The 26,990-nt window shown below is 42.2% G+C and overlaps 1 protein-coding gene across 1 annotated transcript in view; it reads left to right on the top strand.

The window, feature by feature from the left end:
* The first annotated feature begins 1,257 nt into the window (after positions 1 to 1,257).
* The window catches only part of galnt2 (UDP-N-acetyl-alpha-D-galactosamine:polypeptide N-acetylgalactosaminyltransferase 2), a 74,144-nt gene continuing 48,411 nt past the window's right edge, over positions 1,258 to 26,990 (top strand). The window contains exon 1 of the mRNA XM_042497372.1: positions 1,258 to 1,834. Within this exon, the coding sequence (XP_042353306.1) occupies positions 1,739 to 1,834 (96 nt within the window). The 5' untranslated portion in view covers positions 1,258 to 1,738. The remainder of the gene's footprint in view (positions 1,835 to 26,990) is intronic.

Here is a 26,990-nt window from a genome sequence, read left to right as displayed (position 1 = left end):
ATGTTATTGAAATGCTCGATTTCATTGTGGTCCAAAACCAAATGATACAAACAAAGGGAGGCAAGAAAGGAGGGAAGGAAGGATAGAACAGGGGAAGGATGGAAAAACAGAAGGAAAAGGAGGAAGAGGGAAAGGAAATAAGGATGGCATTCCTATGTTGCTTCCTTGTTTGTTACCTGTAAGGAAGGACTCAGGGATGAATAGGAGAGGAGAAAGGAGGGAGGAGAAGGGAACAAAGGAAAGAAGGAAGGAAGGAAGGACATAAGGACAAGCAAGCAAAAGGAGGAAAAGGGAAAGGAAATAAGGAAGCAACAAAAAGAGGAGAAGGGAACAAGGGAGAGAAGGAAGGAAGATGGGAGGCAGGAAGGAGGGATGCAACAAAGGAAGGAAGAACAAGAAAAAAGGGATGGAGACAGGAGATAGATAGGTGAGAACAGAGGATAAAAAGGAGCACAGGAAGGACAGAAGGATGGATAAAACAGCGAGGAAGAACAGAGGCAATAAAGGGGGGAGGAATGGGGAAAAGGAATGGAGGATCAGGAAAGACAGTGGAAGACAGGAGAAAAATTAGAAGACTTAAAGAAAGAAACAAGAGAGGGAAGGAAGGAAGGAAGGAAGGAAGGAAGGTGGTACAGAAGCAACCTAGGGAAACCTAAAGAAATGAAGAAGGGAAGGGAGAAGTAAAGGAAAAATGTCAGCAAAAAATGATAGGAAGAAACAAAGAGAACAAGGAAGGAAGGATAGTGCAGAGGAAAAAAGGTTCAAAGGAAGAAAAGAGGTAAAGTAAGGAAGGATGGAGGACAGATTGCAAGAGAAGAGGGAAGGATAGAACAGAGGAAGGAGGGAAGAACAGAAGCAAAAGGAGGAAGATAAAGGAAATAAGGAAGGCATTCCTATGTTGCTTCCTTGTTCGTTCCCTGTAAGGAAGGACTGAGGGATGAATATAACATGGGAAGGAAGGACAAAAGCAACAAAGGAAGGAGGGATGGATGGAAGAAAGGGAGGAGAAAAGAATACAGGCAACAAAGATAGGAAGGAAGAGGAAGAAATGGGATAATGAAGAAAAGTAAGGTAGGTAGGAAATAGGTAAAAAGGAAGGAAGGAAAAAGGGAAGGGGTTCATGGAGGACAGCAGAGAAATAAACGACAAAAAATGGCATAATTAACAACAGTCCAGACCCTTCAAGTTATCTTTACCTCTCTGGCCTAGTTAAAACCCTGCAGAGAAGATACAGATGCACATTTTGTTTTTTTCACTTAACCCGGGTTAAAGTGTCTCGAGCGCCCCCAGCGTCCCCCCGGAGCTCGTGCAGCTCCACAGCAGACAGTGACACCATGATGATCACATCCTCTCTCTCCCAGCTCCCGGAGCCACATTACTGAAATTGTACAACTATCATCGCTCCAGAACCGTCCCCACCCCCTCCTCTCCTCTCGGCTTTAGCACGGACCCGCACGGCACGGCTCGACTCGTTGCCAGCCCCGGCCCTCCTCCAGGGCTGCCTGAGCCGGCGTTTGATTGGATTAGAGTCGGCTAGCCTTTGCCCTCTAACCCCGTTGATGTTGGCTGGCTGCTTCCTGCTCCCACCGCTCCCCCTGACCGACTGACGAAGCCTGCCGAAGCCGCACGGCGAAGCGCCCTGCACGGACACAGCCGACCGGGACGAGCCGCCACAGTCCGACCAGACCGGAGCAGAGCCGCGACACACACAGGCAGGCGGACGGAAAACTAGGCAGCCATGCGGAGGAAATCGAGGATATTGTTATGTTTTGCGGTGCTGTGGGTGCTGGGGATAGCCTACTACTTCTACTCGGGGACAGCGCTGAACCGAAAGGTAGGATTTCAGTTCCTCGACTGATTTTTGTGTCCGTGTGGAGGTTTTCCTCCAGGACAAAGCGAAGATGGAGCGGTGTGATTTGGCGCTGTTGTGTGTGTTTTCTTCGCTTTTTGCGGCTGCACCGATGCTGTGAGGAGTGTGATAAAGGGCCTTCTAGTATCAGTAGGCAGGCATTGATTTGGTGGAGATGAGTGTAGACAAGGGCAGCAGGGTAGCGGGGCTGGCCGGGCGGCGTGCACAGACCTCCCGCTGCGCCGGTGGAAGCGGGAGCGGAGCACGTCCGCGCCGGGCAGCCTGTCAGCCACTTTAACGCGGCGGCACCGGTTAATGTGGGAGCAGGGTATAGCTGGAAGCGTGCACAGTGATTGTTATTAATATTAGGCTGCTGGCCTGGCTCACAGGGCCGGGGCGGGGGGGTTAGCCTATAGAGCACGTCAGCACAAGCTGCTGCTGCTGCTCCCAGAAATGAGCAGAGATCAGGAAGTGTGCAGATTAACGCCGGGGTTAAATCACTGATAGGCTACACCATGCTGCCAGGACGTGATTTAACAAAAAGGCTTTAAAGATGGATGGGTTCACTTTAACCTGTCTGCTGATCGCCCTGCTCAGTGATTTTTTTTTTTTAAATTTCATATACATTATTGAGCAAAATACTTAGGCCACTGTAAACTTTTTTTTATTTTAGCAAGGTTATAATGATCATACAAGTTTCTTTCTCAGCTGTCTCTTAACTAAAATACAACCAGAGCATACAGGAAATATGTATACGGTATTCAACCTGCAAATACTTTCAGAGCAAAATAACTTCAACAGGCTGAAGTTGCAAGTATTAAGTGTGACCTCACTTTCCACTCAGCATGTCTTCAACTCTCTTGGGCAGACAATGTGAGATTTATAATACTAATCCTGTGGTGTATTTACACAGGCAACATTCAAGACATGTCCAGAGCTCAGTATTGATTGTTCAAGCTACCTTTTGTCGTTTTTGGTGTTTAATTCATCGTGCATATTCTCTGTATTCTTAATTTGTATCTTAATAAAGAGACAGGGCTATAAATATAAATGTATCCTCATGACAACTTTGCTAGAACGGCAAATCTATGGCGACCGCAGACGTTTGTACAGTACTGTACAGATGCCAGATTTGTTGAAGCTGTTCGTGAGATACACTTTTCTGTTTCTGATATTTTGACTGCTCCATGTGCGGACTAAATATTAGAAAATATTACTGAAACAATGAATTAGCTAATTGACGTAACATGTAATTTCCCAAGCACAAAATATCAAACATTTGATGGTTTCAACTGTCTTTCATTTTATTAAAGGTCCAGTGTGAAGGACATAGGGGGATATATGGCAGTAATTGAATATAATATAATAAGTATGCTTTCTTAAGTGTAATCACCAGAAAATAAAAATTGTTGCGTATTTGTCATACTAGAATGAGCCATGTATATCTACATGGTGAGCGGGTCCTCATCCATTGAGTCCGCCACGTTGCACTGCCATGTTTCTGCAGTAGTTCAGAGTGGACAAACCTGATAAACACTGACTCTAGATAGGGCCATTTGCATTTTTGTATCAGCCACAGTAGTTAGCAGCCCCTCTGCAATAAGAGCGTTGTGCAATATAGATTTTCTAATGTGAAACTGCTGTATTCTATAGCTTATTTTATAGTTTATAGCACCAGATCTATTTTAGAGAGGAAAAGACCTCTGCAGATGATTCAGCTCGATGTAAAAACCTCCTGAACGTCTGGATCTTAAGTTATCAGAGAAAAAAAGTGAGCCAACATTAGCATATGCTAATCTAGCAGCCTGTCCTCTACAAGCCAAACAGCATTGGAGAAACTCTGATTTGTAAAATGAAACTGCTTTATTCAATATTTTGCATGGTTTAAATCACCTGGTCTGTTTGTTTTGGAGAGGACGAGACCTCTGCGGACATTTCAGCTCCCGGTAAAAAACTCCTGAACAATGAACACTGAAGGAATTCTAACCAGGACACATTTCAGCTTGTTGCAATCTGCAATCCCACAGCTAAGTACCACAAAATCCCCCCAAATCTTACACACTGGACCTCTAAGTTATAGTAAACAGAATATCTTAGAAAATTGTGATGGCCAATTTTCACATTTTTCCCATTTCATACCAAACAATTGAGAAATTACTTGGAAGATTTAAAGATAATTAAATCAGTTGTTGGCTGCAGCCTATTCATATCACTTTTCAATATAACTCATTACAGTTTGACAGTGCCACAAACTACACCCCCCAAAGTGACCACAAAGTTGAATCAGAATATGTCTAAAACTTGGACTTTAAAACATTATAATCTTAATGCAGAACTGTTGCATTAGACTGCAGAAGTTGTAACTAGGTGTACCTGATAAACTGTCACTTCTTTATGCAAACACCATTTATCACTTCACTCTTATGTGGTTACTTTTTTCTCTATGTGTGTCATGTGTGTGATTCACAGCAACTCCTTAAACGAGAGGGCCTTTATGGTGACACTACAGGACACAAACTGTAGTAATCGTGGAATAGCTGGTATGAATAACTTTGTGTGGAGGCATGGATTCCATTCATGAAATACCAGGCCCCTACATGTACATGCAATACTATGTCATGCGTGAAATGTAAGGTAATATGTTCCAGGTGTAGAAGACATGTTCCCATTGTACGCTCATTTATTTTTGGTGTTTGTGTGTGTGTGAGAGAGAGGGACTGGGCATAGTCACTTTTTTGTATTTGGGGCAACATCCTGATTGTACTTACCATGAGTGTGTGTCTGCCTGTGCAATGCAGGCCAGTGCATCCTGTAGTGTGTATGTATGAAGTGCTCTGCGTGGGTGGTTGTGTGCACAGTACACTGCGTCTATTACCTCTCTAGATCTGGTTGTGTGTGTTTGTGTGAGTGTGAGCGTCCTGTGTGTATTCCACCTGTCTCTTGTCTTGTCCTATCTGTCTCTCTGTGTTTGCTTTGCTCCAGTCAACCAGAGCAACCCTTTTACTTTTCCATTAGGCTGATAGCTCTGTGTGTGTGTGTTGGTGTGTGTATTTGTGGTTGTTAAGGGGGTCAAAGTGACACTCCATGATAAGCAACTTTCACTGGAGTTGGATTTCAGGCAGCATTAATATGGATCCTGGATGATCGGTCTCACCTGGCTGGTGTCTTTACACAGCGGGAGATCTAATCTGTTTAAACAAAGGTGGAGCTGCACAGGTTAACTGTTGTTTTCCGTTCCTCACCACCCCTTCTTGGAACGACTAGAGGCATTTAATAATTTCTCACTGCTGTCAGGAAACTTTGTGGTGAATTTTTCAAAAGCACTCAAGGTTGGTAAGTGGACCAAATCTTCTGAACTAAGGGCGCATGAAACAAAACTAACATTTTTAAACACTTGCTGTTTGACGGACAAAAAATTTGTGGTTATAGCTGTTAGGGTGCCACGGCTGGGTAGCGTTTAAAAAACTTTGATACCATTACCAATACCAGTACCCCTACTGTGATACCAGTACCCATTGAGTACTTTATTTGATACCCAGAATGTGAGTGGTGTGTAGTATAGCATACTTAAGAATATTTTGGTGGCATTTCAGCACGCTAAACTGCCAACTCTGTCAAATACACCGCATTCAACTTAACACCACCACAGACTTACGTCGTGGAGCTCACACTCCTACAGCAGCAGCTACAACCACATACATACATGTGGTTGTAGCTGCTGCTGTAGGAGTGTGAGCTCCACGACTGGGAGAAGCACGAACGCTGTAACAGGGCTAACTGTTAGTATCACACAGCTAATGTTAACAACAGAGTCAAGCTTTATCAGTGTCAGTGTGAGTTTGTCTGGTCTGTTCAAAACTCTGCGTTGGTTGTTAGCTGCTACTGCTGTGTTAGCTTTTGCTAACCGGGTAGATGTTGAACTGACCATTCGTCAGGAAAAGAGCAGCTATAAAAAATGGCACCAACAAAAATGTTGCTGATCCAGCGGGCAGTCAGGATTGTCTATTATCAGACCTGTGGAGAGAAAAATCAGATGCAGGTATCATTTGACTGGAGACATTGTGATACTACTTGGTCTGTGTTTATTTCTAGTGATATTTTACGGTATTGATCACCGACACCCAGCCAAAGTCCATGCCCTTTATTTTTTTCATACAAAACAAGCATTCAACACCAATCCAGTGTACAAATATAGTTGGTGCCCTCAAGAGCTGCGGGAGATTATTTAAGTTAGTTTTAGTTAATAGTCTACACAATGTCAAAATGTGATCCCTTAAAATTGCTTATTTTTGTCTGAATGAATTTCCAAAGCCTAAATATATCCAAAATACAATGTTATAAAACAGAGAAACCACATACTTTATATTGGATTATTTCTCAGGAATGAACTTAATTGAGTGATGGTGTATTAAAAAGATCCTCAGTGGTTCCCTTGGTTCCTCTGCTTTGTCATCTTTTTCCTTCTCCTGGCAAGTGAGAGGTCAATAGGGATGAGAATTGAAAAGATTTGATATTGATACTGATGCCATTATCAGTTCTGCTTAATGGTCAGATTCTCTCTTCATTTGCTTGTTGATTTCTGATCAGTTTTCGGTGTGGGGAATAGTAGGCCAGCACAGGTTTTCAGCATCAGTGCAACTGTTTTATTCATCATCCACAATGGATGAAAAAGGATAATAGCCCAATTGTGCAGCACACATTTTCATGTTGTGAAGGGAGATGTTTCAACATATTTCTGGTGCTTCCACCCTTACTTGAAATTAGCTTTTTACAGACATAACAAGCAGCACTGTTGCCATCTTTCCTCATGAACTGAAGTCACACTTTGTACCCTTTTTTCTTCTCCGCCATGTCTCCTTGTTGTTGCAAGTTTCCTGCAGCAGGTGCATGAGTTTGACACCATTGTTTTGCAATGCGCAACTGTCATTAAACCACACCGGCATTGATAAAAAGAATTTATAAACTTTGAGGCATACAACTCAGGCGGATCGGACAATTTGGAAACAGCTCTCGATTCTGTCTTCTAGAGGTGAGTTAGAAAGGTATGCAATAATCTGAAATGGTTGCCAGATATGAATGAATAGTCCCTTTGGAGAGTTGTGTTCAAAGTGTGATTCACAAGTTCATTAATTTATCAGTCACACTTCACATGACGTGCTATCTGCAGTGTTTAGCAGTGCAGAGAAAATCAGACAGGAAGCATGTCTATGAGCAGTGCTTAGATATTTTTTTTATCTTAAAAATTAACAAGCAATTTATTCTAAGTAATAAAAACAGGTTATTTGTATGCAGCAGACATTTTGGCCAGGACTCCCTCATCCCCCTTTTACTGTCCACACATGGTGCCTACATCCAATGTTACACCTCACAAAGCTACACGTTGTTGTGTCATCGCGGCTTGCAACCACACTGTGGTGAATCCAGCAGCTCTGAGCCTAACTGAGCAAGACTCTCACTCCCTCGGCAGCTAAATTCAAATGCCCACTTCTGAATAATCCGAAGGATACTGTCTCTGCCAGAGGAATTAGTTCAACTAGTTACTCCAGCTTTGTCGTGAACACCCATGATACAGTAGCTCTTAAGATCAAAGCGCCTGCCAAACAGCATTTCTACTTTTATCAGTTCAAAAGTACCCTATTTGGAAGAATGTCCCCCTGGTTAGAGTCTGTGTGCCAATTTAAAGACACTCTTTAAGCACAGTATCATTGCCTGTAAGCTATCGCAGCATAGTGTGCAAAAATGAGCGTTGCCATTTCTGACAAATTCTTTGCAAGTCTTTTTTTTTTTTTTTTTTTTTTAGGTGTAGCAATAAAAAATAAAATGACTGAAATGTCACCATGTGTCTCCAGAGGTCATAAGCAAACATTTGCACAAGATGTTCCTTACATCCTCGATCGTAAATTTAGAGCTGCATCGTTGGAAAAGTTTGTCTTTCTTTTATTAGTGTACACAGCAATTCTCAGGTTTACTGGCCCTGAATTACAGCAAAGTACAGTGTAAGATGAGGAGACAGGAACAGAGACTTGAGCTGTGTTGCGTGAGATTCAACTGTCCATCAATAATGGGCGGCCTTGTTTTGGTGCTCTGGAAGCTTGAGGAAGACTGCATGAGTTCAGTTACTCACATCGTCATTTATGGAAAATCGTAGAACTACGAAGAATGTTGAAATACGTTGTCATGCTTCATTTTTAGCAGCAAAACCTTTTGGTATGTTTCTACAGTATTATGATGTATGCATGTATAGCTGAGGTGTGTTGCTTATTACAATGGCCGAGACTATTCAAGCTAACTTATATCCAAAATGCTTTGCAAATTAAAAAAACACAAGTGCATTAACAGAAAACTAAGCTAACAGAAAGCTAAAGCTACAGCACATTTGTCATGTCCCTAGATATGCAAACTTTGTGTGTATCCATTTGTGAAAAAATTTCCCTTCTCTGAATTTGGAAGTTGTGTGGTTTAATGAAAACAGCGCAGGTGGAACTATTCATCATTTTAGTTTTTTCCTCAGCAGCAGTTTGTTGAGTTTGAGTCACAGGATGAGGAATTTAGGATCAAACTTTTTGATCATCACACTCCAGACTTCCTTTTTATTATGTTGTGGTTCGATCGATCAGAGCTGATCAAATCAGATCAATGGATTAGAGGAGCAGCCGCTGCAGCGACAAGTTAAAGCAAACTCTCTTTTGCTGGTTAGACCCAGAACTGGACCACAGGGTGTGTGTTTTTTTCGCTAAGCAGCCAGTTTTTTGTGTAAATTAGGTCGGAAACGATAGAGAGGACTAAAACTATATGAAGAAATGAACAATTAAGATTCACTTTCACTGCGCTTGGTGCTGTGCTGCTCCGTCTGTGCCCAGAGTAGATTCTGCCAAGAGAGAGGGAGAGAAATGCAGCTCCAAAAATCTAAATGTGGCATCAGATGCTGACACTATGGTTGCGCACCACAAAAAAAGTGTGTGGGAAATCCTGGAGTTTGTTTGAAGCATCTCGGCCACTGTAGTTTATGGATCGAAAGTGACATTTCCCGTTTCTTCCTTCGACCACACACAATAACCAGCGTGGGGAATGACAGGAAACTCTGGGAGGCACCAAGCAGCTGGACTGTATCTGTAAGTGCATTCATTGTTGTACACAGGAGGATAATGTTGCAAACATGAGCCTGCTGGCTCACTGGGATGCCCCATTAAAGTCTTCCTTGTTGGACAGACCTCAGAGGGCCTTTCCTGCTAGCTCTTGAGAGACCGACGTCCCACTTTCCTGCTAATCAGCGGCATGAGATGGGAGCTAAAAGGCAGATAGTGCAGGGTAGCACCGAACCACAGGAAAAACAAACATATTTTATAAGAACGTTATCAGCGGTCTGAGTGAAGTTACAGCCTGACGGTAATTGAATTTATCAAAGAAGTTAACAACATGAGTGTGTTTGTATGCATAATATTTGCTTCAACCTATGTCACATGTCTCTCTTATAGAAATGTAGGTCAGCACAAATGTAATGTAAAAACATCCTGAAATCACTCTGAGCTGTTTTCACTTTGACAAAGAACAAGGGCAGGAGGAAGAATGACTGCGCAGGAACAAATCACATACACATGTGGTAAACACAGCCATGCCAGACTGACTCTCTCTCTCTCTCTCTCACACACACACACACACACACACACACACACACACTGAGTCCACTGTTGGAGCTCAGCTCTTCCCCAAAGGTGGATCACAGCAGTAGAATTGCAAGTATTTCTCAGCGTGTTGTGATTAGCCAGAGGTTTGGATTAGTTTCTAGTCGGTGGCAGAGGATTCAGAAGTGGGTTCAGTGCTTTTCTTCCAGCAAACTGTGGAGGGGCGCGCACATGAATCGGCTCAGCGGGGATTCAGAGAGCTTTTAACGCTGGCTGGTCCAGAGCTTGTGAGTGAAAGTTGCAGCCTCTGTTATCTTCAGCTCTAGGCGTTCAGCTTCTGCCTGTCTGTGCAGGTCTCAAACTACAGCTTTATCAATACATCTGTCTCTCATCGTAGGCAGTATGGCTTCACCGACTTGGAGCATTTTGCTTTTTTTTTTTTAAAGCAGAAAATGGGGGAAAAAAGGATAATATGCATGTCATACTCTCAGTGAGGGTGAAGGTGATGATGTTGCATTATTTGTATGTGTTTTGTCTTTGGTCTGTTATTCGGTGGGTAAAAAGCGGAACAGGGTGGATGCTGATCTCTGCTCCGAAACATGGAAGCCCGCACTGTCTGCTGGAGTCAGACACAACATCATCGCCAGCCCTCTCTTACAGGCCCGGCCGTGTATCTGCCATGTCTCTTATATACACACACACTGCTTTACTCATAAAACTGATTACATGTGTTAGAGTCCCTGCTGTTGTGTAACTGCAGTACAATCATCTCCCTGAAAGAGCTGTGGCTTTAAAACCACTTGAGGCCTCAGCAGTTAAATATGTTTATAATGCCAGAATACAGTGTAATTTCAGCCAGGGAGCAGATCCATTATTACAAACTAACTAAATGCAGTTCCATGGAGCAAACACTGAATCGATAAAAGGCTTAAATTAAGCTGGGGATCCCTGTGTGCTAAATCCCCCTCTCAGATACACAGGTTTTTGTTTAAGGTATTGACTCTATGTGTGTGTGTGTGTTTCTTGTAATGATCGCTTCTGACAGATGCTCAACAGATTCACAATGTAAATAGAGACACCAAAGAAGAAGATGTGTCACTGTTGTTGTTTATGAGGGATTTATTTTCAGAGGGTATAATTAAACAAAAACACTCATTTGAACCCAAGAAACTGCGTCACAGGCACATTAGTTACACAACTTCCTAGCTGGGAGTCCCAGGAGAGAGAGAAAGAGAGAGAGAGAGATTGTGTGTGTGTGTGTGTGAGTGAGTGAGTGAGTGTGTGTGAGTGTGTGCGTGCGTGCCTTGCTCATGGGACAGTTGGCAGCAGACCTGTGAGGAAATAAGCTGATTCATCTGGCCCTCGCAGATTCTCCTAGCTGATGTGGAGAATTAACCCTTTACTAAATCCCAGTCTTGAAGAGAAACTGTCCAATCATTATGCTTCATTTCGTGATCCGCTTCTAGAGCCAGCCTCAAGTGGCCGTTTGAGGAACTGCAGTTTGTCGGCGCTCTTTTGCCTCATTTTTCAGCCACTTGTTGAGAACAGAAAGCTTGACAGCTGTAGCAACATTAACTAAAGGGGAGCTTAGCTTAGCAAATATTCAGTTTAAGCCCCTACTGTAATTTAGACTCCACAAAAAGGACACAGAAAGAGGAGTTAATGGTGGAAATAAGACAGAATGGCGAGACAGGGGAAAATTGGTAGAAAAAGAGAGCGGCTGCATCCAAAGCAGGAGAATGGTGGGTTGTGTCGGGTTTGGCAGCTTTTATTTCCACCAGTCAGGAGGAGTTAGTCCGAACCTGCCAGCCCTGAAACCTCATGACTGACTGCGGTGAACAGACAGACAGCTGTGTAGATACCAGGAGATACAGGCTGAGACATCGCCAAGAAGGAAGACAAATAGTTTAGATATCGACGCCGTAAAGGTTGGCATTTACAAGAGCAGGTCTAATCTGTTGACATCAAACTGTCAGATAGTTTCACTGCATACTGATCTGTGGTGTGAGAACCAGTTTTTATTTAATTATTTCTATCTATCCTTTGTATCCGCCCCTCTCGGCCATTGTTAGTTTTCTTGTGGTTAAACACAACAGCATGTTGCATCTGTGAGCGAGCTCTAAACTGGATTATTTTCTTCTTATGATGATTTTCTTCCCTGGCAGGCGATGAGTATTCATGGAAAAGTTGAAAGGGATGAGGATATCCATTGTTCACGGGACCAGCACCAAGGCGAGGGCTTTTCAAAGATCTGTTTTTTATTCAGACATCAAGAGAAAACAGAGAAACCCTCTTTTATTCAAACTGTCACTGAGAGGCAAGCTGTTGTAGCTGCTCCACGACGTTGACATTTTCAGAAACTTTGCCGTGATGCAAATAGTCAGGTCAGCAGTAATCTGTGTTCCCGTTATCAGGCTTAACTATTCAAATAGGCCTGATAGGAAACGCAGGTGGCCACAGTGTTTTGCCTGTGCCCTCTTCGAGACAAGGACATTCAAATCACTAAATAAAGGACAAGTGCAGCAGCCGTCCATATAGTTATATAATTTAGTTGAAGCACTTCCAGTCACTGCTACTGGACTGTGTAATGCTTTAATGGAAATGCTGCTCTCTGTTTTTTTTGTGACTGTAATTCTGAAAAGGATGTGTGTGGAAGTAAATTAGCAGAAAATGCAGAAAAAGTCAATGTTAAATTCAAGCTTTTTGCTATTTCTCTTCTTATATAGCTGCGCTTGTAAACCGGTGGAGATGTCTTTATTAGGATTCAGAATTTGAATATCTGAAGGATGAAGTGCCGCACTTACATTATACCAGAAGACCCAGAGAAAGTGTTTGAGTGAAATTTGTCTTTTTGAAAATGAAGGGGAAAGTTGAGCTCTACGTTTGCCACCTATGATTGGCAATTTAAGAATAAAGTTGTATGTGCTGTGATCTGAATTTGGGATGACTTTATCAAAAGAGAAACACTGTGTATCAGCGTGTACGTCAGCTCTTTACAGAAGATTACAGTTCAAACTGTTTTTTGAAGGATACCAAATCTTTGTCTGGATGTCCCATCTGTTCCGCTCTGAGCTGTTTGATGGCGCCAACGTACAAAACAAATATACCGCGGAGCGGATTGAGCTACATGCAAACAGGCATCATGGCCTCCCACCTCCTGCTGAAACATTCACAGTAGATGTGTGCGGATCTGTCACATTTGGGTCACAGAATCCTGATGGTGACATTGTGCATTGGCCTCAAGCGCAGATGAGGCGCAGATATTTGTAGATACCTTTGTCTTTCCTGAACCTTTTTGCCAATATCATAATAATCATATTTCTGTAGTATGAAATGACACTGCTGACTTGGAAAATCTTCTTCAGCGGCTGCACAGCAAAGGCCCCTGTTCTGATGAAACTCAGCAGCCTAAGTAAGTGATTTTTAAGATTGAAGAAATGTTGAAATAATGTCTGGCCAGCTGCCAAAGTGGTGGGTAGATTTTTTTTTTTTTACACTGGTCTGGTGGGAGGTGTTAATTTCTCACCCTGCATCACATCATGGCCATTCAATAATGAACTGACATTTGTTGCAGCTTTACTCAGTAAAAATGTCAGCCTTTAATGAAAAATGCACCAGAAATACTCATTTATCATTGAAAACCAGCAATTAGTGATGTTCTCTGTCTGTCAGATGTCTCTTCAGTTGATCCTACAGGTTTAATTTGTGTCATTTTCATGCTTTTATTGTCTCATTACTATCAGTATTGCTTTGATGGTGCTCAGCCCCCACTGCACTCTCTGACTGTTTATTAGTATCTGTGATTAAGTGCTACACAAACGTGATGCGACGACTCTGCCTCCTTTGCATTCATAGTAAACACTGAAAGCAACTGCACGGGGGGGGATAACCAATTTCTCTTCTGTGTTTAATGACACAGACATGCTCTCAGAGGTCGTTTAAAAGAACTTTGGGAAATGTAGGAAATAAGTAATTGCAGGAAAAGTGGGAAAAAAAGGCTTAGAAAAGGTAATGCAATAAAAGAGTAAATTACCCACTTTTTATTAGGGCTGGGCAGTCTATCTATTTCATCAGTATCATAACATGAGACTAGATTGTCATTTTAGACTTTAGATATTGGAATATTGTCAGTGTTATCTTTTCCTGGTTGTAAAGCCTGCATTACAGTTGAGTGATATCATTTTCTGAACCTACCAAATGGTTGTAGCTGCCCTATGATTCGCCTCCACCCATTTGGTCATTATATCCACATTAGTGATGATTATTTATCAAAAAATCTCTTTGTGTAAATATGGAATGAAAGTGCCACAAGTAAACCCTACAATATTGTTGCAATATAGAAAAAAATATGGAAATAAATCATTTTCACCATTTCGCCAAGCAGTACTCGATATCCGAAAGATGTTTAAAAGATTGTTTCTTTAATCAGGACTTGAAGTTGAGATTATTGGGGGGGTCTGACTCATGTTGTTGAGAAAAGGACCCCCCTCCCAAAAAAAAGATAAAAACAGAAGGTGTGCGAGGTTGAAACATTTATATATTCTTCCTTATTGTAATAATTACAATATATTTCCAGTATTCATTCCAGAGAGAATCTTGTAATACGATTTCAGACGCCTCTGAAGTAGACGATACCATTTCTTTAATGTTAGTTGAACATCTCGTTTGCCTTCCTCACTCCCATCATGACAATGACCCGGTGTGTCGCGCAAGCCGACAGAGACACTGGAGTTAAATGTAAGTAGCTAGCCACCTCTGTATTTTAGTAGACTTTGCCTTTTAACAGAAAATATATTTCCATGAAGTACAGGATCTATTCCACAGGAGCTTGACGTTCGTCACCTCTGATCTGATGATACAGATAAAGGAGTCACTCTAGCTTAAGATTTTGAGCCAATAGACGGAGTCCTTTCGTATCCTTTCATTTCAATATTGGAACAACATCTACAATGCAAAATGTTATTTTGCAGTTGACACATTTATGTTATTGGGTGGTGGTTTTGTGTGTGTGTGTGTGTGTGTGTGTGTGTGTGTGTGGGTGGGGCTGACTTGCTGGCAGTTTTGCTTCTCTGTTGGTGACGCCTCACAGCAGAAGTTGTTTTGTGGTATGTGCCCCATGAGCTACTGTAATGGGTTTGATTTATCATCATCTACAGACTGCAGACTTTACGTTAGACAATATACAGTAAGACTTCACTGTAGCATATACCTGCAGTGTGCAGGGTTTCCTGCATGCCGTATGGAAAGAATTGACCCTCCTGAGTGTCACTGTATAATTCACTCTGCCTGTAATGTGCAGAATACCGACTCCTTGTGACCTCCCCAGCCTCATTACCCTGCACACTGTCAGACACACCGTTTCACACAAATACTCATAAAAAGGTCCAAATTCCACATAAAGTTTGTAATATTATTGGTCAATAATAGTAAAGATGCTTGTGAAGTGTCTTTTAATAGTCTGTTGAAATAGGTTTCAGGAAGCAGAGGTGCTGACTCGGCTCTAACAGCTTCTCTCAGTGTAAAATGAGGAAGAATCGCTGACGGATGTGCGAATGACTGACGAAACTGCTGGAAACCAAAGTGACCACTTTATGTGCAGACTCCACAGTGTTCCCATACAGTAAGAGCCTCTTATGCTAGTATATGAGGGGTCATGACACAATGGATGGAAGTACGTGAAATAAATAATTAGAAAGCCTAAGTGTGTGTGTGTGTGTGTGTGTGTGAGAGTGAGTGTGTTTTTGACCACGTGTTCTCACATTTTGCAGGCTCTTCCTGTGAGCTCTCCTCTCAGGGACACGTCAGCAGATTTAGGACTTTTGTGTTTGTGTTTCAGACTGTCCTGTGTTTATATACCAGCTTATAAACAATTTGGCAAGACAGAAATGTTATTTTTCCCACTCATCCCTTCAAGTTAAGTCGCTCCGTCTGACCTGGATGGCTCAAAAAAGCAGTAAAAGGCGGCTTGAAGGCAGCACGAATAGGAGTCATCTGTCCAAGTGGTTGAATTCTGAAGGAAAAAGCCTGAAAATCACATCATTTACAAAAAAAGGACTCTTGAGACAGCGCAGCTAGTCTGGATCTAAAAACAGACTGCTACTGTACGGCATATTCCTCTGGTGACAGAAACCTTAGATGGTGGTTCTGTAAAAATAGATGCATGCATTTATACATTAACAGGATGCCTCTGTTTTAACATAAACCCTCTATTTTAACATAAACTCGGTCCAATCAGCAGAGGTTTATGTGCAACACTAGACGAGCTCTGCCTCAGGACTTTGCAGCCTGTGCCAGTTGTAATTGTATGAGTTCGTGTACAGTGATTTATTGTAGGAAATTCTTTGTTTCTCCAAATAAGCTGCTGTACCCATCAGTTCTAGTCAGGAAAACCAGAGCTGCCAGAAAACAGTTTGTCTCTGAGTGGCAATATTGAAACAGCTTTTAGGCCTTTTTTCTCAGTTGTGGGAGCATTATTTATAAAGAAAACTTACTGAGATGTTTAGGTTCCCTGTAAATATATGAACTGACCATCTGCTAAACCCTCCCCTCCACCAGAGCACAGAGGTGGATAAAGAATGGATTAAACCAGTGGTTCCCAAGTTGTGGGTTGTGGTCCAAAAGTGGGTCATGGGTCCATTCTGAACGGACCACAAATGATTCCTGCAAAATGTGAAGTTTGTAAAAAACACTTTATTTTGAATTTCTGACACAGGGCTTTTATTTTGAAGTGCAGTTTCCTGCTGTTCAGCTAACTTTAACATGAGCCGCCTTTGCAGCATTTTTATTTATGTCCGTGAGCTTGACATAAAAACATTTGAATACATTTTTTAGTTGCAGTAGTAAATAGTTACTAAGTATTTACACTTTATTCTTGTAAAATGTTTGAATTTACTGTGTTGTATTGTGCACGTATTGTTTAACATGTTGGCGAGAGGGCGGACATCGCTACAGCCATAATCTCCAACTGTGACGGCCTCACTAACCTGTGCCTCTCTCCTCAGCTCCTTCCTTTGCTGCAGCCACAGAGTAGTTGGGCCGTCTAAATGGCTGGCCACACCTATAGGCGGGGCCTACCTCTATAAAACGGCTGCTGGAGTCACTCTGCTCTCTCTCTCTGGTGGTTGAGCAGCTGACGCCACATGGCCGACATGGTTTAGTTAGTTTGGTTTGTTCTTTGTTTGTTGCGCACACACACACACACACACACACACCTCATTCCACCTCACACACTGATCTACGGATATGCACCTTATTTTCCTTTTAATTATGATCAGTTAAATAAACATCTCCTTATTCCCTGGCAAACTTTGTGTGGACTCTCTCTTTGTTGCAAACCAGTGAGCCAGGTTTGATTTTACAGTTTCCTTTGTCATACTACCAACAAACACTGTATGCAGTGTTTAGTGTGCAGTGTTTAGTAATAGTTTCTAAACATTTTTTCGAGTGGTAAATCTGCCACAGTTATCATTGTCAACTGCATATGTACATGTGAGAATGGTGGTAGTTTTATAGGAATAACAGCAGTAACCAAGGGGATAGAGTATAAAACAAACTAACAAACTTGTCCAAATAGGGTGTGTGTGTGTGTGTGTGTGTGTGTGTGTGTGTGTGTGTGTGTGTGTGTGTGTGTGTCCCCTGACTCAGGACATATTTCATTGTGCGATGATGTTGAACTCTTCAGTTTCTCTCCAACAGACCATATGGTAATGCACTCTGTCTTTCCCACCTTCTCTTCTCCTTCCATATTTCCTTTCTCCCATGGTTATTTGCTTTCTTTGTATTTTGGCCTTGCACAAATATACTTTCCTCTGTTCTCCTGCATGCTTACTTTTGGTACTACTTGTTCTAGCCATTTTTCATTTAGTTTGTTTGTTCTATTTAAGTAGGCCAGAGATTCAGCCGATCACCCTGGGAGCCAATTATGAAAACATAAAATTGTCGTCATATACAGACCCACCAGGAAGCAGGCCTGTGACCCACTTTGGGTCCTAACCCACAGCTTTAGAAACTCCCTACATAAATGGAGTAACAGAATATCCTGAGCTCTGTGGCCAGCAGGCGTCATGCCCTTTTCTGTGTCTCGTGTGCATTTCTGCCTTAAAAGGTAGGTTTGATTTATCTGTGCTTTCAGCTCGGTGGGGGTGGAGCAGATGTGATTGTGTCAGACCCCATCAAGACGGGCTAAGAATAGCCAAAACCATGTAACACCTTAGCTCGGGTCGGTTTGAAATGGGCTGTTTCACGCCCTCTCTGCTGCGTGCTATAATGCTCTGGAGTCTGACGTCATGTTGGAGACGAGGCCAAGTCTGCTGCAAACATTCAGATTTCAGACGCAGGTACGGCGAGCTGAGGCCGAGCTTGGGAGGGAGTTGGAGAACTTGTGGATGGTTTACCCTTTGTCAGACTCTGTATATCGCTCTTCTCTGTTTGTGAATACATGGACTGTTTCATTATAGCAGTCTGCTGTCTGTCAGCTTTGTTTGTTCCTGACACAGCCTCCCTCTCCTCCCTCCTGTCACTCTGCTGTCCGCAGCCGTCTATAAACAAAATGGCAGCTGTTAGTGTGTGATGCTCTCACAGGTCAGAGTCCCACCTGCCCGGCGAATGATTGACCCAACAGTGTGTACCTACAGCAGCACGCGGATCCATAAACATCGAGCAGAGGTGGCCGTGTGCAGGACTCATGTCAGCGGACTGATTAAAATGCATGAACACAGCTAACTGAAATTACGCTTTCAAAACTGTAATGGCAGGATTGAGATAGATTGTGGCACCAGAGAATTTGTATTCTGGCTCGGACTGCTGTGTCTGCTGTTTCTGTTATTGGCAGATTACCGAGCTCCCTCTCTCTATTACTCACTGTTCTCACAGTTTCCAAAAACAGCAGCACATTAGAAATTAAATCAAACTTAGTTATTGCTCTGCAGTAGGAAAGGGTGCTGAGTGTCTGCGTACCCGCTGCAACCTGGTTTGTTTACTGAATTCCTCAATTTGCAGCTGAGCTTCATGACCGGAGCAGATTTGTGGATCCTTTCTGTATAGCCAGAGCACCGTATCCTCTCACAGCTTCAGTCAGTCCGGATCGATTCTGCCGACAAATGAGCAAACGTCAACGGGGGAAATAAACCACAGACATTCGACCCAAAGGACACATTTAAAACAGCATTGGCGACCAGTGGCAGGTGATGGTGTATTGGGGGTGAAGTGCAGACTTGAGCTGAATTTTAATAAATCAGCCTCTGAATCATTGTAGGCTGTAGCAATCCAAGACAATGCAATGCATCGCTATAGTCTTAAAGCAGCTGGTTAACCTGTACAAACGCTGATTTCAATTTAGCTTCTAGCAAACTGCTGCTGTTATTTGTTGTGACACATTGTGGCATTATTTTACTTTCTTCAGCCGCGTTGTTGGACAGTTTTCAGCTCGAATTTCTCACTAAAGAAAAAAACATGACATGAAAAGACATAAAAAGCAGTAAAAAATAATAATACTATAATGCTGTACTAACTGAGGTAGTTTAATAGAATTCCAGTGTATCGGATGACTTTTTTAGATATATCACTGTTAACTAAACAGGAAGCTTGTAACAACTGCCACCAACAGCATATCACAGTTCGGCTTCGGCCCTTTTTGACAGAAGTTCCTAAATCTCGTCATCTCTCCACCAAGACATTTTCGTTGCCGTCTTTGTGTAAATGACCCTTCTTCTTCACCTGTAAGGATGTTTGTTTTGCAACACACCCACTTGCTCATAATGAATTCTCCGGACAGTGACCGGCTCTTTTCACATATGGGCCCAATCGGACATTACACGGTCTTTGAACTTGGAAGGCGGCGGGTTAAAGTCCATTTATCGTCTGATCCAGGTGATTTGGACATTTGCTTTCTTGCATACAGCTCCTCTGGATAATGTCTAGATAAGTTCAAGGTTTGAAGTGCATGTGTAAAACGTGCTTCTTATGATGTAACAAATGAACCTGAGATGTGATATGTTCTCCAGTTGTGCAGCTGGGTTTACATTTTTCTGTTTCATTGGGCAGATCTTTCTCAACATACCAGTTGTCATGAGGTTGTTCTGTGTGCTGTGATGTTTGCACCTGTCGACGTAATGCAGCATTAGCAGGCTTTACTTTCCACTTTACTCGCTGTTTGCTGGTCACAGATGCAATGTAATGATAAAGACCCTTGGCCAGATGTTTATGACTACTGAATCCAGCAGTCAGAAACACACCCTAAAACAGTACACACCCTCAACTGTCGGACCAGCTCATAAAAACGGCTTGATTAAGGTCTGTAATGTGTCACTGTCTGGTTACTGAAACTATAGGTCATAACTCAAAATGAGACGTATGCCTTTCCCTCGGGGAGAGCTGCATGATGAGAGTAGCAATTTGTTTCAAAAGGCCTGTATCCCATTACAGAAAAAAATCGTCTTTGTGTGCCAGCAGAGTTACAGAACAAGAGTCGGAGTGTGTAATTAACTTTTGTTGAAAGTCTTACATCTGCTCCCGCTTCTGTAACGTCAGCCTGTTGAACATGTTGGTGACTTTTAACGTAATACGAGCTGAGATGGTGTCGTGTTGCTGGCGTGTGCACTCAGTGTTATCTCTCTCTCACACACACACACACACACACACACACACACACACACAAATTCATGACTGCATGCACACACGTCAAAGGCGACCCATCAGTACTGGGTTAATTCATAATTGGATTTCCATTTAGCACAAGTTTTTAGAAAATTTCAAAAGGAAATGCAATTTTTTGGCCTTTTTATTCACAGAAGTTATGGAAATGTTTTGAGTTGGATCTTCGAGATAAACACGCTCTGCTAACAGCCCTGTGTGCGTACATAAGGTGTTAAAATCCATCCAGTGACGATAAAGGGAGCTTGCAGTGGTCGATGTAGTGACAGGAAGTCATAACAGTACGCCATCACTTAATTGCTAAATGTTTCCATTGCATTTGGTTGTATTTACGTTTTACAGATACACCAACTTTTCCACCACCAAGAGTGAAAACTAAAAGAGTCTAAAAGAATTTGGTATAGTTTTTTTTTGTGTGTTACCACCAAAAAAAGGTACTACTCGGCCTGTGAAAACAATTTGATGTTGCCATCTTTTGCTCCAGAAGAGCTTCGTCAAGGTCTAGAAAGTAACCCTGATGATGTCATAGTGATGTAATATTGGTCGTCTTATCTTGAGCTTGCAGGGCACAAATTTGTAACAGAAAGCTGAATTTACAAGCTGGGGCTGTGGACTTGATGTTTGTCTAATTAAAGACGTGTTTGAGTTGCATCATGGGAATTGTAGTATCCAGTGTTTTTGAGCTTTAACACTATCAGAAGCTATGAAACAGGGAATTTCTGACTGCTGTGATTCGACCATTTGATTTTCAGTCTGTTTCTTGCCAGTCCTCTAATTGATCATACTGCAGTACTAAAGTCTTCATGTCTTGATGTCTTCATGACATCATGCAGCAGGTCTCAACAGTCGTACCATTTATGAGAGTAAATGTTTACATCATGTTGCCTTCGTTGTACATTAATGTTGGAATAACACTTGTTGAATCTGTCCGGCTGAAGTCATCAAACACACAATCTATAACACTGTGTATGTGTGTAATGTCAGCCGGACTGCTTTGGTACTTTTTTGGAGGATGTTGTTGGTGTCAGGCCAAAGTCAGAATGAGTCTGGTTATTGTCCAAACAGGAGTGTGTTGAAGTCCATTAAAGCATAACAGGGGAGTGAAAATCAAGCTTCCTTCTACAATAACCTGATGTATATAAAAGGAGGTTGTGAGAGTTTTTTAAATTTATTTTTTAATCTAGAGCAAAGGTTATATGTGCCTAAAAATATGCAGCACACGCCAAACAACATAGCGCGAAACTGTAGAAATCTTGGCTTTGGTTCAAACTAAACACACACATTGCCGAGCACCGCCGCTCACATACATACATGATCCCCATTCACGAAAACACACCTTCCCTGCTGGGCTTACAGAAAACTTTTCTCCTTGTATGGGAAAGAAAACATTTAAAGCTCCTTCCTCTTCCAAAAAAAACACTCACATACACACCTCCTATGGTATGAGGTAACGTGTGCTGGGATTTCAGAGGCTGTCACTACTCTAACGCTCAGACCTGTTTTGGGGGTTTTAACTGTAAAGTCGTCCAACCTCTGCCAGAGCTATTTGCAGCTGTCATCTTTCTGACTTTTTTAGAGCAAAACCTCTCCTTTTTATCTACAATATATTCTCTTTAAAAGAGACGTGCAGCTTGTCTTGAAGCAAGAAGGAGCATTTTCGGTGGTAGTAATCACAGACCGCTGCTGTGGTCGAAGAGGGGACAATCATTTACTGTTAGCAGGGAGGAGGAGGAGGAGGGGCATCAAAGGAGGCAGGGAGGAAGAGGGGGGTGCAGGGAAAGAAAAGGGAGGAAGCAAGTGGTTGATGAAAGAGTTTGTACAACTGAATTGAGGATTTTAACATCCCCACCCTCTGCACCCCTCCACCCTGGCCTACTTTTTCCCCTTTGCTGACACACTCAGATGATTCAGCACTTCACTCCGTCTCCCTCCCTGCTTCAGCCCTCACCCTCACCATCTTTCTCTCCGTCTCCCTCTTGCCTTGTCTTGTTTTGCATTCCCTTTTGTTCGGCGTCTCCAGCAGCGCCTTCTCTCTCTTCTGAAAATTGAATCTGAACTTTCCCATTATCAGGAGTCATTTGTTCAAATTAATTCTCAAACTCCTGCTGACTAACAGCGGGGAATAAGCAGCTTTCACAATGTTGAATATAATTATGACCACCTTGTGAAAATCTGACGTTTTGAAATTTCAGAGATTTATAGTCAACATTTTAAAATCACGTGTGCAAGTACCAAGCAAGAATCAAGTGTTAACCTTCAAGTCTCAAGCAAGTCTTAAGATAGGGCTTATTCATGCTCAGTGTTATGAATGTACATGGATGAAGCCTTCTGTCCGCACTCTGCATTCATTTCACTGGTATTTGTGAACATTTTCTGAAAGCTTACAGATATGGATAATATGTAGCAGTGCCACCGTATATTGTGGGGGCAGTGGTGTGTAGTTCAAGCGGGATTCAACCATAGGAGACGACAAAAGACGTTTAAGAAAATGCAGAACATAACGAATCAATAATATAGTAAAAAGAATTCTCTGTCCACATGCCATGATGTATTTAACCCCTCACAGACCACCGCCGTCTACAACGCTGCTTCTGTTACAAGGTCATTTATTTTGATGTTGAAATAATGTTTGAAACAGATGCATTTATGTAAGGGGAGTATAAATGAACCCTTACTGTGGGGAGAATCAGCCAAGTCCCTGCTTTACTTCAGGCAAGTCATAAGTCAATCAACCAAAATACTGATGATTCAATAAGCAAAGAAGTCCGCTACAAGGATACATTGATGTACCTTTCTTTGTGGTTTTGTAGTGACAGAAAAGTTGGATGTTGTGGTGGTCGTGTTACTATTTGTAGAGCTGCAGACTTTGCATACAGCTGGTCTCTTTTCACTACTTTCATCAGCAACATAATCCTTGAATCCAAACTTGATTATTTTTGGAATAGCCCTCTCAATGATAGCAGCCACATGCGTCACCTCTGCTTGTCTGCTGTGTACAAGTAGGTTGGAAGGTTTGTGCGCATTGCACTAAAAATCACCCAATTGTGTCAAAAGCAAAATTTGTTAAAATCTAGAAAAAAATCAGTCACTAAATGAGAAAAGTTTAGTCATTTTGAGCCATCTGTCTCAAGTCTTAGTCAAGTCTCAAGTCATGAATGTTGAGTCAAAGTCCAAAGTTATTTATTTGTCAAATGAACAACAATTGCAAGAGCATTCATTGCTATGGAAAATCCCACTCCTTCAACATTAAAATGTAAATATGCACAATAAATAATATTAATAAAATCCCACAAGTAAAAACAAAGAGACATCTAAAAATGAGGATATAAAGTAGTGCAAGTTACAATAATATGGAGGAAGTGGTTTAAATCGATAGGGGCATAAATAGGCAGAACTATGCTTAAATGTTAGTCCAGCAAGTCTCAAGTCCTCAAACTTCCAACTAAGGTCTGACTTCAAGTCATGTGACTCGAGTCCTCCACCTCTGTATCAGTCCTTTTGACTATATCGTGCTTCCGTATGGGGTGTTGTGACTCCCTTGAGTGCTTCTCAGTCATCACATCAAGGATCAGCTTTACATTCTTCAGGTAGCGAGATGACGACCACCTGATAACGGCGATGACTTGTTGGGTCTAGTGTCGTGTCCAAACGCTCTGCCTCTCCTGTTCATCAGCCCTCTTTGTTTCTCACAGATCGCCTCACTGCTGCTGTCATCAACTGTGAATCAAGTGTACTCTCAGCTGTCTTCTCTGCATTCTTTCTCACTTTTTATCGCCCGCTTTTGATGCTGTTTCATGTCCTTCTGCAGTCCAGAAACACAGAGGGTCCTGTCTCTGACCTCTCTCACTCAGCATGAAGACTTCTGTGTGTGTGTGTCTTCAAAGGCATGACTACAGTGCACGACAACAAAAGATGTAATGGACACCCTGACACCATGAACCTGAGCTCAGTTTATTGTGTCTGCTGAGCCATCACTGACAGGCAGACAGGCAGATGAACGGATGGTTGGTCGCCCTGGGCAACAGGCTGACCTTAAAGGAATACACAAGTGCTGGTGGACTGGCGTCATTGGTCGGTTTACTAGTTAATGGCTGTCATTAACGGATAAAAGAAATATCTTGTCAAATATTAACGGGCAGTGCTTTCCATAGGAGGTATGATGTTTAATGGATGGCTGTGCAGCAGACGTGCATTGATCCAGGAGTTTTGATTGAAGTCAAGCATTGTTAATAAGCAACGATTACATTCACACCGTGATCCACTATTATTCGGAACATGACAGTGAATTTTGATACTATTCTGAATTTGGTCTTTCATGTTAAGCTGTCCGATGAAAAAAAGACAAAAAGCCCCAAAAATAATCTTAAAAAAAACAAAAAACAAAACAAAAAATACCCTGTGGTTGTTGTTTTTTTTGGAGCATCTTTGGCAATTCATACGGCGAATTGGAATATGCGTCTCAACTTGGGTTTTTACAGCAGTTTGCGACACAAAGCCTCTTGTCTGTTTATGGTCGACACAGTTGCGTTGTTATGGAAACATACACAAACCAACTGACCAACAATTTGCTTCACTGGGGAGGAGATTCGTGCCCAAAAGAAAAGCCCACATTTCTGGTTGGAAGGAGAAACACACCTACTTTTAAACATTATGAAAGACTTGGATATCTACAGTTGGATATAGTAATGAAGGAGGCTGTGTTCACAAACTTGTAAAAGTCCACCAAGCAAAATAGTACAAGCGGTTCCAGCTGATTCACTTTTCCATATTTCAGAATATTTTGTGCATGTAAATGTAGTCACTGTATAACCTTACATAAAAAGCTTGGTGCTCACAGTATTTTCTTCTGCCCACACGCTTGCTAAGCTTAACTGCAATGTATGCAAACGCCCCAGCATCACAATTTTTCTCGCATTTATCACTTGTTTTTCTCTTTTTTATTATGAGTTGAATATCTTTTGGTTTTGGACAATTCAATTTGAAAACATTGCTCGACAAGTCATTGATAAAAAAGTAGAATTTACAGCTTAGTGGATAATGAAAATAATCTGTAGTTGCAGCTCTGATTAAAATTAATTATTTTTAAGATAATCTACAACTTTCAGACACCTCAAGCAATAATGTTAATGAGTAATTAATGGAGCTTTGTGGTGGTTCAGACTGGCACAGAAATCATTTTATCGTCACATGTTGCATTCACCCTCCAGACGTGTATGTCCGCGACCTCTCTCCTAATAAGTCGTCCACATTAACAATCAAATCCGCTGCACTACTGTCTGCTTTAAGAATATAACTCCATCTGTATTAGCATTTAGGCGTACATGTACATGACATTTTGTGTGTAGGAGTTATTGTCGTCTAGCGGTGATGCTGCAGATTGTAACCAACTGAACAATCCTCCGCTCACCTCTCCCTCTCCAAGCATGTAGAGAATCTATACGGTGGCCTTCAGGCAGAGGTGTGAAAGGCCCTATCCAGAGCCAGTGTTTGGTTTGTCCTTTCTGGGTTACTGTAGAAACACAGCGGTGCAGCATGGCGTACTCCATGGAAAAGGACCCACTCCCTCTGTAGATATAAATGGCTTATTCTAAGGTAAAGAAAACACAATGATTCTTAGTTTCAGGTGATTATGAACTGATGTAAACATTGGTATTAATATTATATTCCATTTCTGCAGTTCTAATGTCTCGCTCTGTTGGACAAACAAACCCAAGTTATTAAATTTAATGAAAAATAAGGCAGCAAAGCCAGCATATTCATACAGGATGCTGCAATGAGGACATATTTGACATTTTGTAATGAAAAGTAACTTCAACAATGAATTTATTATCAAAACAGTTGAAACTGATGGTTACAGCTTTAGTGAAGTTTTCTTGTGTGGAGCACGATCCAGTAGTTCATCCATTCTCAGTCTTATTAAGCTGCAGCTGTGCAGAATCACTGCAGCTGAAATGCTGAAAACTCGATTCTCCCCCTGAGAAATGTGGTCCACGCGGTCGATGCTTTCTGAGCACCAAGAGTGCATTTGTCTTGCTTACTAGAAAGACTCCTGATTAATGAAAAAGCAGTGGAAGCAAATTCTGCAGCACACAGTCTTTGTAGATGCATCCTTTGTACCTGTTGCTAGCAGAGTTTTATGTTGCCTGAATGTTTCAGCTGTGATGTTGTGGTTCTCCAGTTAGCTTCTGCAGAGTAAACTTGTTTATTGAACATCTTCATCTGGGCTCATTCACACGACACCCACTTCAGCCCATGTTAAACAGAAACCCTGCAACTACAGATAATTACTTAGAGTTTTGCTTTGTGTGTGTGGTCTGACTGTAGGTTGGAGTGTGTGTGAGTGTGCACACACTGTGTATCTTTCTTTGCATGTGTTTGTGTGTGTGTGTGTGTGTGTGTGTGTGTGTGTGTGTGTGCGTGTGTGGGTAGGATGCAGATGGGGTTTTGGGAAGGGGGCCAGCACACACAATTGCTTCATTGAGCCAACCAACACCCCCCCCAAGTCTCTCTCTCTCTATCTCTTTCACTTACCAGTGCACGCGTGCACACACACACACACACACACACACACACACACACACACACACACACACACACACACCCTGGTGAGACTTGTCACAGTTTGCTCAGTGCAGTCTGAATTCTCAACCCAGTGAAGTCGACAGGGCCTCGGGGTTGAAGTCTTGTGGATTTTACAAACAGCCTCCTCCTCTTTTTGTTGTTCCGTCTCTCTCGCGCGCTTGAATGGAGGTTTTATTATTTTAGAGTTACACCGAGCCTAATGAGCTCCTCCACGTGTTTGAAGCAGAGCAGGCATGTGTCTGAGAGTCTGACACACTTCTGAAGCTTCTGTGATGTGCTGGATAACT

The sequence above is a fragment of the Plectropomus leopardus genome, chromosome 1, assembly GCF_008729295.1.
Source record: "Plectropomus leopardus isolate mb chromosome 1, YSFRI_Pleo_2.0, whole genome shotgun sequence".
NCBI classification, from domain to species: domain Eukaryota; kingdom Metazoa; phylum Chordata; class Actinopteri; order Perciformes; family Serranidae; genus Plectropomus; species Plectropomus leopardus.
The sequence above is the reverse complement of the archived record's forward strand: the minus strand, read 5'-3'. Positions and strand labels throughout refer to the sequence as shown.